Source organism: Peromyscus californicus, unplaced genomic scaffold (genome assembly GCF_007827085.1).
Source record: "Peromyscus californicus insignis strain IS unplaced genomic scaffold, ASM782708v3 Scaffold_10__1_contigs__length_136768540, whole genome shotgun sequence".
Classification (NCBI taxonomy): domain Eukaryota; kingdom Metazoa; phylum Chordata; class Mammalia; order Rodentia; family Cricetidae; genus Peromyscus; species Peromyscus californicus.
In genome coordinates, this window is record NW_026294391.1 from 86,044,099 (window position 1) to 86,062,406 (window position 18,308).

The following is an 18,308-nucleotide window of genomic DNA, read 5'->3' on the forward strand; positions in this document are numbered from 1 at the left end:
ATGGCTAGGAGAAAAGTTAGAAAAACATATATTCAATAAAGAGTTTCTATGAATCATACAGAAAAGCTCACAAAAGTCAGGCAGAAAATAGAAATTGAGAAATGGGAAAGGTTTCAGGTGTGTTGTTCAAGGGGACATTGATAGAACTGTCCTTTTTGTAAGAGATTCATTAGAAATATTAATGCCATATGCAGAGAGCATCATGGCTGGGATTCTGAGTAAAGATCAGGGCCACCTGGAGGGTGGGTATCACAAAAAGGGAAATTAAAATCCCAAACTGGTGCCAAGCACACTGTGTTCCACACCTGAAGTCCCTACAAGAGGCAGCTGAGGCAGGAGAATGACTGAGGGTTCTCAGCCAGGATAGGACACAGTGATTGCTGTCTCAAAAGCAAATAAAACCTCAAATTACTAAAAACGAAAAAGAAAACCCACTAACCAACTGCATATTGAAATAATCATCTGAGACATGCAGGGTAATCATTGACTTCCCTTTAGGCTTTACCACTTACTGTCCCACCGATCCTGAGAGTGAGCAATCTCATCCCCTTTTCACAGAGCAGGAAACTGGGATCAGAGTGTGCTCACAATGTCTTATGTCCCTCCTGCTTCCTTCCCCAGAACACCTAGCCCGGACAGTGACTCCAGCACACCCCTCCCTGCACAGAACAGCACACTGAAGAGACACACTGGCTACAAATCCTGAAGTGGGGGTGAACCTACTTGAGTCTGGGATCCCTGCTTCTGCCTCTCCACCCTCAGGAAGATTCCAGTGCTCACCTCCAGGAATCCATAAGCTCAGCTCAGTCCAAACACCAACAATGCTCATTTTCCAGGACACCGCCTGGATCGCCATTGAAAACAGTCTTCATAATGAACCCAGGTTTCTATGACAACAGCAATGCTTCCCCTATTCAGTAAGCAGGAATGGTTCTGCCCAGCCCTCCCTTCCTTTCTCTCAAAGCAAGAACTCTTCACCCTTGTTATCACCCGAGAAAGCATACCCATTAGAGAAACTGCCACCAGCAGGAAAGCAGAGCTTTGCTTTTCTGTTTTGTGAACAAAACATATCCCTGGAGGCATGATCACGTTCTACTCACCAGACTATGTTTGTCTCCATGGAAATGTCGTCACATTGTTGTCACGGTGAGAGATGAGAAATTTCATTGTATAATTAGCTATGCATATACAGTCTAACAGAAGAAGTTAAAGTCTGGGACACCTTTTCCCGGAACCCCCTGCAAAAGAAAAAGGGCACTGGAGATGCCGGGGCTCGAACCCGGGGCCTCATACATGCAAAGCATGTGCTCTACCGCTGAGCTACATCCCCGGGCTGGCTAGTTGGCTGATTAAAGCCTATATGAAGCAGACATAATACACCGGCATTCATAGAGTCTGCAAGAGTCTGCATCTGGTCCTTTGAGTATATTTCATGGCTTCCGTGTTCATAGGATTTTGAAGTCGATAAAGATTTCTTATCGACATTTAGTCGATAAGAAAATAACCTATATTCAATTAAAAATAATGAAATCAATAATAATAATAATAATAATAATAGCAAGCCTTATGCTTTTTAAAACAAGGCAGGATAACAATAAATAATACTTTGAATTATTCAGGCCCATCAATTTTAATTCAACTTTATGTTGTAGTATTAGTTCAACTTGATACTATCATGTGGAATTAATAATTATGTCTTGCTGACTAGCAATATGCTAGGATATCTGAGAGCATGGGTAGTTTCCTGAAACCTTCCTTATCACACCTCTATTCTCTTTTAAAACATGCCTTAGCTTTCATGCCTTAAAAAGTATTTTTTTCTAATATTGGTCGGGCTGGTCATCTTGTTCCATAACTTTCCCACACACTATTCATCACTTCATTTATTCCAATAACTAAATTTGAAGAAACTGGTTCTTTATAAAACCCTAATATGCCGTTTCTTTCTGTACGTTTATGTATCTCATAAAGATATAAAAAACAAAAACAATTATAAAATCGACATGTTGAGTCCAGAAAATTCCACAAATCTTCTTGAGGTTTTTGGTCTCTTTAATAATGCAATTTTAAAAAAGACTCAATGGATATTTGATGACAATAAAAGTTTAGATTTATTTATGTTGTTTTATGTGTATGGGTATTTTGCCTGAATGCATGCATGTACAGCCTTTGGGTGTCTGGTACTGGAATAGGTCTGAAGAGTGTGTTAGATCTCCAGGAACTGAAGTTACAGGTGATTATGATCTTCCATATGGGTTCTGAGAACTGACCAAGGGTCTTCAACAAGAACAAGGGCTCTTAACTACAGAGATATCTCTCTAGCCTGTGGAGAATAATGACATTAGAGTTTAAAACAGAAACCCTAATTTCTTTAGAGCACTTGTTCTTGCAGAAGACCCAGGTTTGGTTCCCAGCATCCACCAGGAGTCTCAAACCATGCACAACCCCAATTCCAGGGGATCTGATGCCAATTCTGACCTCTTTGCATACCAGGCACCCAAGTGGTACACAGACATTTATGCAGGGAAAACTCTCACACACAGAGAATAAAATAAATAAACCTAAGGAGGAAAAAAGAGCAAGAAAAACCTGAAAAGCTCCAGGGCAGGTAATTGCAAATCTCCTCAGCTGCCCTGAGGACAGAGATGAGCAGAAAAAGAGGAAAGCTGTCCCATCTGAATTAAGTCTGCATGGCTGACACACAGGGTTCATAAGCAGCCCTATGGTAGGGAGGGAGCTTTAGGGAAAGAGTGAAGCAGACAGTGTCAGGGAAGGAAAGAGGGTTAGTGAAAGCACACCTAGAAAAGAGAGGAAAGTGGGCAGACCCTAGAGGCTGCAAGATTGCAGCTCTGTGGGAGACTGCCAGAGGAGCATGGCTTATAGAAGGGGAGGCACATTGCCTCATGAAGGGATCAGTATGGCCCCTTTTGCTTTTTAGTATGGCTCTGGAGGAAGGATCTCCATTTTTGAGAAGGGGTCCTTTGGCCTCCTGGTTGGCTGACCCACCTGGATTAACTCTTACCAGGGAGAGAGTGGACTGTCTCCATTCAGAAGGCCATTTCTGTCTTTTGGAAGAGAGGCAACATAGTCTATTAATGAGGTTTCAAGACTACTGTAAAGGAACCTCCCCAAGGTAGGTGAAGGGAGAGAGAGGGGCATCCCACATAACAACAACAGGGACTCCTTGTTTACAACTTGTTAAAGCAATGGAGTCACACAGCATCATTTGTTTGTCAGAGATGCAAGTGAGAGAGCTTTGTGATGGAGATCGTTTTAAAGCACCTAAGACTTCAGGAATTTCTTGAGAAGATGGAGCAGGGGACCAGGCAGCTGGATGCTGGGCATGGAACATCATAGATAGAGGGCGTATTAGATATATTTAATGGGAAGGTGGTTAGTCTTTCAGTCCGGAAGATTGGTGCGGAGCTGTGCTTTGGTTACTCAAGGTGTGTGCTGGAAGGATGGCGGATGACGGTTGTTTTCATCCAGGGTCAGATCATTGCCCCTTGCATACTCCATTTCCCGTTTAAAATAAATTAATCGCCGGGCGGTGGTGGCGCACACCTTTAATCCCAGCACTCGGGAGGCAGAGCCAGGCGGATCTCTGTGAGTTCGAGGCCAGCCTGGTCTCCAAAGCGAGTTCCAGGAAAGGCACAAAGCTACACAGAGAAACCCTGTCTCGAGAAACCAAAAAAAAAAAATAAATAAATAAATAAATAAATAAATAAATAAATAAATAAATAAATAAATTAATCATTCTTTCACTTAGCTCAAATGCTCAAATATAAGTACTTTTCCTTTGGAAAATGCATGAAAGTCAGACAATAAAATTAGGAACTGTCATTTGGTGAGACAAATTTCCACTTTATTCTCAAAAGTGCAATAGCCTACTGTCCACACATTCAATTCACAATTACAGGACTTGCCTCTGTGATTCTGATCTTGTAATAGAATTGAAAGCCACATTGTCAAGATTCTTTCATCACAATGCCCAGTACAGATGAAGAAAAAAAACTGGTATTGAATAAAATTCTTTGTAAAAGCAACTTTCCAGCCAGAGAAACAGACACGCCCAAGAGGTGAGGGATACCTGATCAAGGAGGTGCTGTGTGACTGACTCACTGACTCTTCCTAGTATGCAGGAGGGGGGAAGGCTGGTGCTGGGATGCTGTCATGTGACTTGCCAGCTGGAGTGCCCCGCCCTCGCTCCCCAGGGCTCTGTCCCAGAGCCATCTCTCAAGTCCCTGGGCTCCTGGTTACTGTTCTTGCTTCTCTCAGGTCAGTGTGAGGCTTTGCTCCTAGAGGCGAACGCTGCGGGGTGAGGCCAGCTGGGCGCTAGGAGGGAAAGATTGGAGGTGGAGTTTGGAACAAGGGAGGAGGGCTTGGGTATAGACGGAAGAGGCAATGGGAAATGGAGGCTACTGGGGAGCTTGCAGCCGCTGGGCAGAGGGCAGAAGAGGCAGACACCCCCAAGTATCCCCGCCTGCCTGCTACACCCCACCCAGTATCTTAGCTGCCTTCGTTGCCCCTTCTCTGCCCCTCTTTGGAGTCCCAGTTCTGCACCGGGGCTAGGAGGAGCCCTCTAAAAGAGGGCGTGGAAAGAAAGAGAGAAAGAGAGAAAGGAAGGAAGGAAGGAAGGAAGGAAGGAAGGAAGGAAGGAAGGAAGGAAGGAAGGAAGGAAGGAAGGAAGGAAGAAAGAAAGAAAGAAAGAAAGAAAGAAAGAAAGAAAGAAAGAAAGAAAGAAAGAAAGATAGGCAGAAAGAAAGAAGGAACAACAACCTTCTGCCATGCCTGACCCAAAAGCCGTTCAGCGCCAAGGTGGGCTCTTGAGTTCCAGCCAGGGCAGGGAGACACAGACACCAAAGTAGTTAGAAGAGCGTCCTCCTTCTGAGCTCAAGGCTTGAAAAGAAATGGCTGCTGGGGAACAGGGGGGATGGAGGAGGACAAGTCCTGAATCCAGCACAGTTTCCTGGTCACAGCTGTTCACGGAGTGCACAGCCCCTGCCCCTGTGCCCTGTCAGCATATTTGAGCCTGCTGTTGCCTGCTTGCTGGGACCCCTGGAAAGCAGGGGCGATCTGTTCTGAACCCCTGCAGGTCAGTGTACAGCAGCTGCCTGTTCAGGGAAACAGGCAGAATTGGGGCTCCACTGCGCACCCCCGCCCTATTCCACAGTGTTTGCTGCAGTGAAGGGGCACAGAGGAGGTGGCAGCTCTTGCAGGTGTGTCCTTGCCTCACCTGTGAGGGAGGGGTGCAGGCAGAAGGCACACTTGGAGGGCAGACAGGCTTAGTTAGAGAACCATTCTCAAGGGCAAGATGCAAAGACTAGATGCATGTGCCTTCCGTGCCCGCTCCTCAGTCTCGGTGTCCTCTCTATTTCCTCTTTCCCCACCCCACCCCCTCCTAAACCCCCAGGACAGGAAAATAAAAATCTGGACATGGAAGAACTCTCGAGGGAGAAGGAAGCAATGCCTTCGATGCAAGGACAGAGGGAAAAGGGTAAAGCGCCACAGGAGGACGGACAGACAGAAGTAGCCTTTTCTCTGGGAGACAAAGAAATGTCAGAAAACCAGGCAAAGGCAGGAGATGAGGGGATGCTGCCAAAGCGCCAGGAGCAGCCAGAGCCTGAGAGAAAAGCAAAACAGGAAGGAAGACCAGAGAGCCAGGCAAAGCCAGAAAGTAAAGGAAGCTCTGCAGGAAAGCGCCCAGCTGAGGACCACCTGCCCAGAAAAGCCAAAAGAAAAACCAACAAGGGGCTGGCCCATTGCCTCAAGGAGTATAAAGAGGCCATCCACGATATGCACTTCAGCAATGAGGACATGATTAGAGAATTTGACAACATGGCAAGGGTCAAGGAGGATGAGAGGAAGAACAAGCAGAAGATGGGGCGGATCTTTTGGATGCAAAGAAGTTTGCAGGACCCCTTCTACCCAAGGGGCCCGAGGGAATTCAGGGGTGGCTGCAGGGCCCCGCGAAGGGACACTGAAGACATCCCTTATGTTTAGTTCCCGGGCAGCATCTGCTGGGCAGAGTGCTCTAACTTATGCTGCTGCTTCGATTTAGGCTTTCCTCCTGATAGCTGCAGCCTGTTTGACCCTTCTGCCTGCCATGTTCAGATTCCAGTGTAGTCTGTTTCCCCTCACTGCGTGGAAAAAGTAATACTCAGAGTGTGTTGTCAAATTCAAGGACATGAGCCTCAGAACCCTCTATGTGGCATCAGCCTACTTCTGTGAAACTGCAACAGATAGTAATGTACACCGAGCAAACAAGTCTGAAAATTACTTGTGTGGTTCTTTTTGGTTTTGTCAATAGTTTATTGTCTCCTAAGATGGCTGCTCCTTCTGGGCATAAGATACAGGAGTTGGGAACTAGCCCTAAGCAGTCAGAACACTGTGCATGTGGGAAGTGGAGTCCTTGCAGTAAAATAGGAGGCAATGTTTGTATTACTCCTGGAGCTCCATAGTGGAAGAATCAATCTCTCCTTTAGTGCTGTAAGGCAGAGCCTTGCCATCTGTGAAATGGGGATAAATCTTACCATGCAAGGTTGTGGAGAGGAGTGTAGGAAGCAGTGAGAATGTGAACGGCCATGGTTTTCTCCTTGCCTCCTTCCCTGCACTAAGAACTCTGGAACTTGGTTAGACACTTGCGGCTGGGCTAAGAGAGGTCTCCACTTTGCCCAGGAGTAAGTCCGGATAACTGCGAGTCCATGCCATGTCTCCCTGGTCCTATGCCTCTTGTCACAGTTCCTTCCCTCCTCTGGGGACACTGTGGTGACCTGGAGGCTCTGCATGAGAAAGGAATCCTTTAGCCCAACCACAGGGTAGAGACTCCCAATCTGACTCCAATAAAATTATCATCCCCTCGTTGGTAGGACCCAGTTATCATTTGCGTCTTGATAATCCATGAGATTCATGGGACTCTTTATGGTTTTGTCTATTTCCACATGGCCCCTCCCGGAATCTTAGAGAATGGTGCAGGAAACAACATGAATGCACAGGTGCTGTGCTGTTCTCCCCGCTGGTCTGAGTGCTCACATGCCTTTTCTCGGGAACTGCTTCCGCAGAAACTCATATCAAGCCCTCTGATTCCATTTCTGCAGACCTGTCACCACCACCTTTATCTGTATAGTGTTAGTTTTTTTTACTTGCACTTGTTGTAAAACAGGCCTTTTTTTTTTTTTTTTTTTGGTTATTTTGAGACAACGTTTCTCTGTGTAGTTTTGGTGCCTGTCCTGGATCTCACTCTGTAGACCAGGCTGGCCTCGAACTCTGCCTCCCATGTGCTGGGATTAAAGGTGTGTGCCACCACCACCTGGCTAAATAGACTTTTTTTTTTTTGAACACTTTTGTATGTTTCCAGAATTATTACAAAAATGACATGTAGTTTCCATATATTCCATAGCAGGTACCTACTGTTTCTAAAGTCCTTCATTAGGATGGTTCATTTGCCAAACTTGACCAATACTAATGCTTTATTACATATGAGTAATGTGCCATGTTCACAGGCTTCAGTGTCCTTTCTCTGGTAGAGGAGCCCATCATTATGATGATTCATTTGTCATAATGAATCAGTACATCACTACTTCCCAAAGTACATATTTCATTCATATCCTTCAGGACATCCCTTCTCTATTTCTTCCACATTGCTATATTATATTTTGTCATTATCTCTCCATAAGTTGGTTTTCTTGGTTGGTTGAGTGTCTCACACTTTTTTGTTTGTGTTTGCTGTCCTCAATATTTTTTTAGAAATACTTGTCAAGTATTAATTGCCCCATATTTTGTGTTTGCTTTCTAGTGTTTTTTTTTGTGTGTGTGTGTGTGTTTATATGGACAATGAATGTGATTCATGAGGACATACCACAGAGAGAAAGTTCCATTCTCCTCACATCATATAAAGGTTACATATAGTTCATTTCACTTATCACTATTCATGTTAAATAACTTTTCTCACAGAATGATGTAGGTTGTGTGAGGTTTCTCTATATAGTTGTTGCTTTTTAAAAAATTTCTCCCTTTCAAAGCTTTCCCCTACAAAATAGTCATTATGGCACTCCTATACTTTCAGAAAGGAAAATTATGCTCTTAATGAAAGAGTTTTTAAATTCTTTGTAATTCTTCTGCAGATGATATTTGCCTCTTCTTCATTTATTCACTTATCCCAAAATTTCCATGCAATACTACTTTACATGTTTTGGTTTCTCTAATTATTTCTTTGGTCATTTGGAGCTCTTTCAGTGGTCTTTTGTATTGATTCCATATGCTTGTGTTGTGTAATGTATTTTCTATGTTCCTATACTACTAGATGCTCTAGCCAGGCATAGCGATACATACCTCTAATCTCAGAAAATAATACTGTCAGGCTAGCCTTGGTTACATAGCAAGACCATCCCTCAAACAGCTACAACAAAAGATGCTTAGTCTTACCTTGTGTTTTTTCTATACAATTCCTAGATTCAGCCATTTCACCAAAAATAAGTGATACCTTTTGTTGGAGAATGGTGTTTAAAATCAAAGAAGTAGCTGGGTTTAGTGGTACACACCTTTAATCCCAGCATTTGACAGTCAGAGACATTGGATCTCTGTGAGTTCAACACTAGCCTGTTGGACATAGTGATGGACATAGTTTCAGGACAGTTAGAGCTATATAGAGAGACCCTTTCTCAAACAAAACAAAACAAAAACAAAAATTAAATTAAGGATATCAGTGCTAGTCATACTCATTGCTATGGGATATAATTACAATTTGTCTTTAGTTAATATATCAAGCTTGTATATACACTTTTAGTAAGCTGAAGATGCATATATGTGGGACCTGCCACCAGGAACTCAAGTTGCCACGGCTGGCAGCTTCTCTCCCAGGACATGGCTGGCAGCTGGCAACTGAACTTTTGCCATCCATCCATTTCTGTGCTTAGGATAACATGCTGTGCAGTCATACGCATGTATGAAGAGAGGATAGTGCTATCTCACTAGCAGGATTTGTCACACATTCAATTGGACACTCACGAAAAGAACTTGAAGCTGGGCTCCTCTTAAAAATCTGCTCCATAGGTACTAGCTACCTTTCCTCCCTGGAGATGGAGAACTATGTGGCTAGAGATACTCAGCTTGGTTGCAGATGAGTATCACCTTACAATCCTTTTCTAAACTCTTAACTGATATTATCTTATTATTGGAAGTAGGACTTCTAGGTCAATAGCCTTTCATGTTATTAAATGAAATAATATCCAGAGAAAGCAGATGTGTCCACTTGGCAGTGTTCAAAGACATAGTCGGGCACATTAAATTTTTAACAGTTTGTGTAGACAGAAATTCATGAATACAATAGTTCTAAACTACAGGGGCTTTGGAGTCAAGTGAAGCAGTAATGAGGGGTACATTTTATGAATTTCTCACAAAATGATGTGAAATAATATGTATTTGATTGGTTAAAGCAAATTAGAGATTAGTTTGATGGCTTCATGTTGATTAAGGCCATTGTTCATTTTAGTATTGACATTGGATTGGCCTTTGTTTTGCTTATGTAGGAACACAAGGGGCAAGAGTCATTTTAACTTAATGCTACCTCTTAAATTAACTTATTTAACAATGCCAACAATGCATAATTGCCCATTGTCCCTTCACTCTACCATACCAGTGCATTAGGGTTTTCCAGAGAAACAGAAACAAAACAAAACAAATGTATAGAGGTTTAAAACAGAGGTATTATGGAAGGGGCTCATGTGACCATGGAAGCTCAAGAAGTCACATGACATGCAACCTGCTGCTGGATCCTTATGAAGGCCAGTGCTGCAGGTCAGACTGAGTCTGAAGGTTTAAATACCATGGGAGTTGAGCCTATGCTGTAACTCTCTGCCCTAAACTGAAGGACCCAAGAGGTAGTTGCTGGTGAAAGTTTCCAGAATTTGAAGGGCCAGAACCTGAAGTTCCAAAAACTCAGGGAAGGAGAAAACAAATGTTGAAGCTTTACAAGAAAGCACCAATATACTCTTTTGCTGTGTTGTGCTATGTGGCTTCTCCATAGGTTGGGTGCAGCCTGCTCACACTGTTGAAGATGGATCATACTCAGTCTTTGACTCCAATTTTAATCTCTTACAGAAACATAAAGTACTCAGAAATGTTTTACCATCTGTTACTACTGACAGTTGTCTCAGTCAAGTTGGCATGAATTTAACCATCACAGCCAGACATTGTCAGCTTTTACCTTTATTAACAATCTGATCTGCTTGGTTTTCATGAGTCTATTCATTGGAAGACTCCTTACAGTTGTTAAATTTAGAGATTCCTGAGAGTTGCCACAGTTAGCAAATGAAGATATAGATATTCAGTTGAATGTCAGTTTTTAATTTTTTAAAACTTTATTATTGTGTAAGTGTGTGTGTGTGTGTGTGTGTGTGTGTGTGTGTGTGTGTGTGTGTGTGTGTGTCAAGGTATGCATGTGGAGATCAGAGAACACTGTAGTGACTGTAGTGTTGATTTCTTCCACCTTTGCTTGGGTTATGAGAATCAAACTCAGTTTGTCAGGCTTAAACTTCAAGTACTTTTACTTTCTGAACCATCCTGAATCTCCATTTCAACAAAGAAAACAGTATATAGCACAAACAGTAAAAGATAATTGTGTAGAATTAAATTTTAATTGATTTAAATTATGTCTGGCAAGTTGAGTCCCAGCATATGCAAGAGGTTGAGGCAGGAGAATCACAAGTTCAAGACTGCAGATTGAATTTAAGGCCAGAATGGGCAGTTTAGTGAAACCTTGTGTCAAAATTGAAAAAGTAGAAAGAGGACCAGGGTTGCAGCTCAGTGACAGACTGCTGGTCTAGCATGCAAGAAGCCAAGTACAGTCCCAGCAAACAATAAAACAATAATAAGCATGAGAGGGAGGGCTGTGGGGAGGCATTTCCAATTTGACCATTTCACTAGGTCACACTGCTCTTCAGTACTGCACTGGGGTCTGTACCAGCATGGGCCCATCAACAGTCAGGAATGGATGGAAGAAGAACCCTACTCCTCACTGGTAAACTGTTTACTGTTGATAGATTCAGGAGGATGGACAGTCATTACTTTAGTTGTGTGATCCCACAAGGCTCCAATGGATAGTTCTAATCCAATAGTCACATAGATGGCCCTGCTTAAACTAAATCAGTCACAAAACGAAACCAATAGCTGTGAATCAGACTGGTAGGGAGCAAGAGGGGTTGATAGGAATGGGAGGGAGATGAGAAAAGGTGTGGCGAGAGTTACATACAGTTATGAAATAGTCAAATATCAAAACTGATCTAAAAACACCAGAAAAAAAATGTTGCTCTACTCTCCTTGGTCACCACAATGATATCAAGTTTCTATGGCAATCAAGATGTACAGACTGTTCTACAAATTAGAAATGCCTCCTCACTGTCCTTCCTTTCATGCTTTTGCCTTTCTTTCAGAGAAAAACGTTTTCACCCTTCAAGACACCTTCGAAAGCCTGTTCATTAGATAAACAATGGCAGATGCATCAGGCAGGAGCACATTGGCTCGACTTCAAACAGCCTGCACTGTTGCCAAGTGGTGGGGATCTGGTTATCATTGCAGAGGATCCACTACTCCCTCTGCTGCCCCCAGGTCGGGAGGCTAACATTAGTTCCAGCTAGAGTAGCCCCTATTGATATCCTTAACCAACCACAATCTTACATGGCTCCTGGGAACTCCTATGACCTTCCCTATCCTGGTATTCACAGAGACCTGCCCATTCAGGTCTATTTGCTGCTAAATTGAATTAATTAGCATCTTCTTGATCTTTAGAATAGAACCTGGTCATTTTTGTCCTATAATTTTCCATTGGAGAAACAAAGGAACATTAAGACTGTTGTCCTGTATCTCTGGATTAAGGCCCCTACTAAAAGATGCCTGAGTCACCCAGAGCAGGTGTATCACTACTTGAGCTACTTTGCTAGTGGTGAAGCTGTCCTACTCCTGGGCCTTCATGTACGTCACTAAGCCTGCCCACCACCTGGAACCCATGAGGACAGACAAGGATGTATTGCGCCCCAAGCATTCTCTTTTCTCTATCTCCAGATGTGGCACTGAGAACCCACAACCATCCTGCATGCAGCTTCCAGTCAAAGACCACGCTCTACCCTGCACATTAATCTTCAGATGGCCTTTGTGAGGGGGGTGTCTGTCCTCGCATCAAGGATGAAGAAATTGAGGAACACAGGGGTGGAAATTGAAGAACAGAGAGGTGGAAACTGAGGACCAGAGAGGTGAAATGACTTCTGCCACATATTCAAAAATATCCAGGCTGGATCAAGAACCCAAGCTGATTCCCAAACTAGAGCCACCCTCCCTTCTCACTCCCTCCCCAGTTCCTCACTAAGTCAGATTTTACCCACTCTCTAGCTTGATTGCAGTCAAGGGAACTTAGGCTCTCAGAATGAGCATTAATTGTCATATGCAAGTTCTTCCTTGCCTTCCCCATGGAGCTTCTGGAAGAACATCAAGAAGGGCAGAGAGGGACTGGAGAGATGGCTTGGAGCCTAAGATCATTTATTGTTCTTGCAGAGGACCTGGGCTCAATTCCCAGTACCTATATGGTGGCTCACAACTGCCTGAAACTCCAATTCCAGGGGGTCTGGTGTCCTCTTCTGACTTTCATGGATTCCTGCTGTTAGATTTCAATCCTGAACAAATGGCTGAGGTGCCTATTTAACATATCAAAGCAGACCTGGCCTTCAGGTTCTCTCTCAATCCCTATCAACTACAGGGCTGTCCTGGCTGGTTTACCCCACGCCCTAGCCTGAACTCTCCAGCTGTCGCTCTGCTCTTCCCTATACAATCCAGACATTTGGTTAACTGCTCTCTTTGTACCTTTGGGCCTCCTGGCTGCTGCACCTGGTCCCCCTCTCTCCCCTCTTCCCACATGGCTCAGGGTCATGTCCACCTTGGACTTTCCCAAGTGTCCCTGCCTCTGGTGTGCTCTCCCACATATCTACAATAAACTTTCTCCTCCACCGTACCTAGGAGCAGTCATGTTCCTTGCATGTTTCCCTTCCTTTTTATTTCTTTCTTCATTCATTTGGTGCCGAAAACCTGGGAATGGCATAAATGTGCTCCCTCTGGGAACTCAGCCTCCCGAACCAAGGGGCTGATCTGACTCTTTCTGAGGTATGTAAGGATCATTTGTTCCTGTTGGCTTCTGCACTCACATAATTTGGTTCCTAATTCTAGAGTCTGATTCCTCTGCTCCCTCTATTTGCTTTCTACCTGCTTTCTCAAATCTCTCTGGGCCCTGGACTATCCTTCTCTTTCTCTACTGGATAAGTGTCACCCCAAGCTGCCTGCTTTGTTTACTGTTACTACAAAAGCCACTTTAGTGTGTCAGGAAGCTACTCTTGCCACCACTGGGCTCCAATCATAAGGACAAGGGATGGAAATTCTTATCACTATGACACTTTATCCACCGCAGATACTCTAAGTTCTGGCCTGCTTTACTTGCCTGGGGTCTCTTGACCAGTTCCCGTTCCCCCTGTACTCTCCTGTTCAGCTCTGGCCTGCAGCCCCACAGCTTGCTTCCCTATCAGTTCCCTCTTGGGGCTTATGCAACATCCCTCCCCTGTGAGGTATTATGCTTTGCAACTCTCTCTCTCTTCCTCCATGGACTCAGTTTTATTACTACAGCTTGGCCTTCATATAGATCAATGGCCAAACACTGGCACGCTTGATTTCCAAATTCTCACAGACTGTAAAAGCTTCTGCCATCACACAAGTAAATGATCCTAGTCTCTTATCTCTAAGGTTCTACAATTTTCCACTTCTACATCTTTTATCTCTATGATTTCTTTACACTCTGCTCTCAAAAAAATCTTTTAAGATTATGTTGTAAACTCTTATCTCAGGATTTATAAACTCATTGGGTGTGGTTAAAGAATCTGTAAAATTTGTAAAAACTATTTGGTTTAAAACATACCAAAAGGCTTATAATTAAAACCTATACATAGGTACTTTTAATTTGCTGCAGCATATTGAAAGTACCTTTGTATGTAGTTTAGAATATACTGTATATATAACTTGGATTCAACTCTCCTTTAAAAAGTAGATATTTTAAACACCAACTATATGGCTGGCAGCCATCTTTACTAAGGTTAAAGGGTACATGCCATGTTACTTCACCATCTTAAGATGACCACATGGTATAAAGCAACAATTATAAAACTTCTCAGCCCTCCTGATCCCTCTCTTATCATTGTATCTCCTTTCTAGACTAAGGAAACAACAGGTCTCTAAAATATTTTGGATTGCTATGGATTTCTGAATTACGGTAAAAATTAAGGTAATAAAGATCTACTCAGATTAACAAAAGCTGATTTAAGATATGTTTCTAGCTACTTATGTCTTCGCTAACTTTTCAACACCAAGCTTCTTGAAAATTTAGAAAGAAACAACATATGTTTGATAACTATGAATGAAAAAAAAAAGAAACAGGCCGGGCGGTGGTGGCGCACGCCTTTAATCCCAGCACTCGGGAGGCAGAGCCAGGCGGATCTCTGTGAGTTCGAGGCCAGCCTGGGCTACCAAGTGAGTTCCAGGAAAGGCACAAAGCTACACAGAGAAACCCTGTCTCGAAAAACCAAAAAAAAAAAAAAAAAAAACCAAAAAAAAAAAAGGAAAAAAAAGAAACAGAAAGGAAGGGAAACAAAAGAAATGTGACTGCTCCAAGATACGGTGGAGGAGAAGGTTTATTGTAGATATGTGGGAGAGCATAGCCAGAGGCGGAGCCATCTAGGAGGGTCCAAAAGGGACATGACCAGACTGAGCTGTGCCATGTGAGGGGATTGGTGGGGAAGGAAAGGGGAGGGAGGGGGACCAGATGCAGCAGCCAAGAGGCCCAAAGGCATAAAGAAAGCCGTTAACCAAAATGTTTGGATTATATAGGGAAGAGCAGCCCAGCCCCCTAGGCTGGAGAGTTTAGGGTAGGGAGCAAGGTATGCCAGCCAGAAGGTATAACAGGTAGGGACTGAGGGATGCTGGGAGAACCTGGCAGCCAGGTCTGCTTTGATATGTTAAATAGGCACCTCAGCCATTTCTTCCAGGGTTGAACCTCTCCGTCCTTCTGCCATACCAATGTCATGCACAGTCTGACCAACTCAATGGCCAAATCTAACTAGCAGCCAGAAACAGAGGAGCCCCTTGAGGTCCACGGTATCCATGGATATCATTCCTGAGGCACAGTGCTGTGTCCAAGGTTAGGAATGACTGGAAGTCCAGATAGAGATAGAGAAAAGCAGCAGATATGTAAGGAAATATCTTCAAATACAAGCCTTATAAGGCATACAACAGAAATCAAAAAGCTGAGGTGGTCATCTGGAGTTCCCAAATGAACACAAAGCATATTTTTAACTGGTAAGCTATTTTTTTTTCAGCTCAGATTTCCATTTTGATTAACTCAAAATCAGTATATTACCTCTGAAAAAATCCTTTCACCTTTGCCAAAAAAAATCATCATATATTCATGGGAATGATTTACTATCCTACTTACAGGCCTCATTCACACTTTAGAGTGGGAGATCATTCAGCATATATACACCAGGGGCTGGAGTTTTGAAGAACATCTTAGGATTCCTCCTACCACAGTGTGTGTGTGTCCCCAAATGTATATACACATGTTTTACTAAATAAATGTGTTTGTATGTGGGGTGCACATACATGTGTGTATGTAAATATGTCCTGAGTATACTTCCAGCAGAAGTATATATTATGAATAATTCCAGCAGAATTATTCATAAAATATAGGGAAGGGAACTCCCTAATATCCAGAATTTCTTTGTCTGTCAGGACTTTTTCAACATGAGCCTTTCATCTTTCCCACCTGAGGAGCTTCCCAACATGGATTCTGAACTTTGCCCCCCACAGCATCTGATCTGCATCTCAGAGGTGCTGAGTTATCATTGCTTCTGGTGTCTGCACAAGCCGCAGCTCTGGAGCTAGACCTGCATATCTAGAGGCAGAACTTGCTCTCCCTGTCTGAGAGGCACCACTGTGACATAGCCTTTTGTAGTTAGGGTTTCTATGACTGTGAAGAGACACCAATGCTACAGCACCTCTTATGAAGGAAAACATTTAATTGAGGTGATTTGCTTACGGTTCAGAACTTTACATAGTGCTGGAGAAGGAGCTGAGATTCCTACATCTTGCAGGCAACAGGAAGTAGTCTAACACACTGGGCAGTATCTTGAGTATATATGAGACCTCAAAGCCTACCTCCACCGTGACACTCTTCCTCCAAGAAGGCAACACCTACTCCAACAAAGCCACACCTCCTGATAGTGCCTCTCCCTTTGGGGACCATTTTCTTTCAAACCATCACATAGCCCTTCCTCAGACTGTCATAAGATTACAATTCCACTGCTTTTTTCAAAAGGAGATCAGATGGCTCCACCCCATGAGCTGTGTTCCTGCTTGGAATCCAAACTTTCTTACATTCAGGCACTGAGTTCATTGACTTTATCCAAAGGAATAGGATGAAACCAGGAGACAGTGAGGACAACGTGAACTAGAACTAGAAACGTTTTCAGTGGTAAAATAAGTTTGTAAAAGCCTGCCTGCTTAAGCCTTATCGTGGAATTTTGCACACAGATTTACCCAGCAAAGACTGTCAGAAGGTGGTATACAAGGATGGTGTTCAGCACAGACCTGGACAGTAAACAGGTGTCCTGTATTGTTGACTTCAGGTCATCAGGGGCGGACTTCACTTTTCTATACTGTCCCAACTAAGAGCCTATGCTCTTAGTTGTCTATGGACAGTAAATGTGAGCTTTTCCCTGCTACTGAGCGTGGGAGCAGGGAAAGTCTTCACTCCTTGGAAGGCAGAGAGGAGAATAAATGATGCAGTGGCCAAGCTAGCTTATTCTAGGTATACAGTCCTCAGTTTGCCAGGTGCACAGAATAAATGTCGGGGTGGAAATGCAGTGGGTGGAAGGTGGACAAGGAAAGCAGGCACGCGGCTGTGCACCTCCACCATCTCACATTGAATATTCTGTTTATGCACTTTCATCATGTGCAATTACAACTCATAGACTTGTGTCTCCAGGTTATACACATTGAAATTCTCTGATCTACAGTCACCCTAGGACTGACATTTGCCTTCCAAAGTGCTGTCGCTAAGCATGAGCACTGAGTTTTGTCTTGGGGTCATAGTTGAGGGCCCTCATTTCTGGATTCAGTGGCCTCTGGAATCAAGGTGGAATTATTCTTCTGGAGTCTATGAAGGGGGTTGATGAGAGGGACATCAAACATTGTCCCTGGCTAAACATAAACCAGAGAGCAATGAGGATCCCTCCACTTGTCTGACCCATATGGAAGCCAAGATATACCAATTTCACACCTTGCTTCCTCTCTCTCCTTTCCATTTCCCTGGATTGAATTCTTCCCCGGTACATCCATCAATAGTATCTGAAACTTTCTGCAGCAGGACATGAGTCAGCTGGCCTAGGAAGGGAAGTAGCTCTTCAAGCTACTAGTCATCATGCAGAAATGCTCTCATCCCATCTGTGCTACCCAAGTCATATAGGTGTATGTAGTAGAAGCTGATTTGTATATAAATAATTTAATTATTGGCCCATTATGATGTCTGCTTCCACAGTGGACAGCTCACCTGGTTCAAATCTATTTCCATGTCCAGTTTATCCTGGAGTCCAGAGAAGCCTCTACTCCTGCCTTCTGAGCAGCTGGGGACCTGGCATTCATTACCAGCACAGTCACACTGCAGGCTCTGAAAGGGATCCCAAAGCTGATTGCCTTCAAAACAGAAATCCATTGGTCTTCAGTGAGTACAGGGATGTTTTTCTAATATAGGAGTTGGGGGAAGAGCGATAGCTACCACTATTTGCATGGTCCTCTGTGTAGGGAAAGGGGCCTGCCAAAGAAACCCACCCTGGCCCTGAAACCAGAGCCAGTGAAGGAAACACACCCTGGATCTGAGACCTGACCCAGTGAAAGAAATACTTTATCCCTGATCCCAGAACCTAAGAAACATGCCCTGAGTCTGAAACCACTGCCAAAGAAACACACTTTGTCCCTAGAATCTCAGTCAGTGAAAGAAATGTGCCCTGGCCCTAAAGTCAGAGTCAAAGACTGAAAAGGACCAGTGAAAGAAACACAATTTGGCATTGAAACAGAGCCATCTCTGCTCCTGACCAACGAAATTAACCAATCCCTGAGCAGAAACTCCTCCCCTGGAGAAACTCCGCTCCTAAGAAGCCCTATATAAACCCCTCTGCCTGTTCAGTTGTTAGCTGTCCTTTCCTTTCCTACCCCTGCAGAGACAACTA

At 43.7% G+C, this 18,308-nt stretch overlaps 1 protein-coding gene and 1 non-coding gene across 2 annotated transcripts; one reads left to right on the forward strand and one right to left on the reverse strand.

The window, feature by feature from the left end:
• Nucleotides 1-1,258: 1,258 nt before the first annotated feature.
• On the reverse strand, nucleotides 1,259-1,330 carry Trnaa-ugc (transfer RNA alanine (anticodon UGC)). Its single transcript has one exon. It is a non-coding gene; the product is annotated as a tRNA-Ala (tRNA).
• Nucleotides 1,331-4,153: 2,823 nt separating this feature from the next.
• On the forward strand, nucleotides 4,154-6,864 carry LOC128109075 (transcription elongation factor A protein-like 4). Its single transcript, XM_052736146.1, has 2 exons — nucleotides 4,154-4,278; nucleotides 5,414-6,864. Exon 2 carries the CDS (start codon nucleotides 5,437-5,439, stop codon nucleotides 6,001-6,003), a length of 567 nt encoding a protein of 188 aa, XP_052592106.1. The 5' UTR covers nucleotides 4,154-4,278; nucleotides 5,414-5,436; the 3' UTR covers nucleotides 6,004-6,864.
• The last annotated feature ends 11,444 nt before the right edge of the window (nucleotides 6,865-18,308 follow it).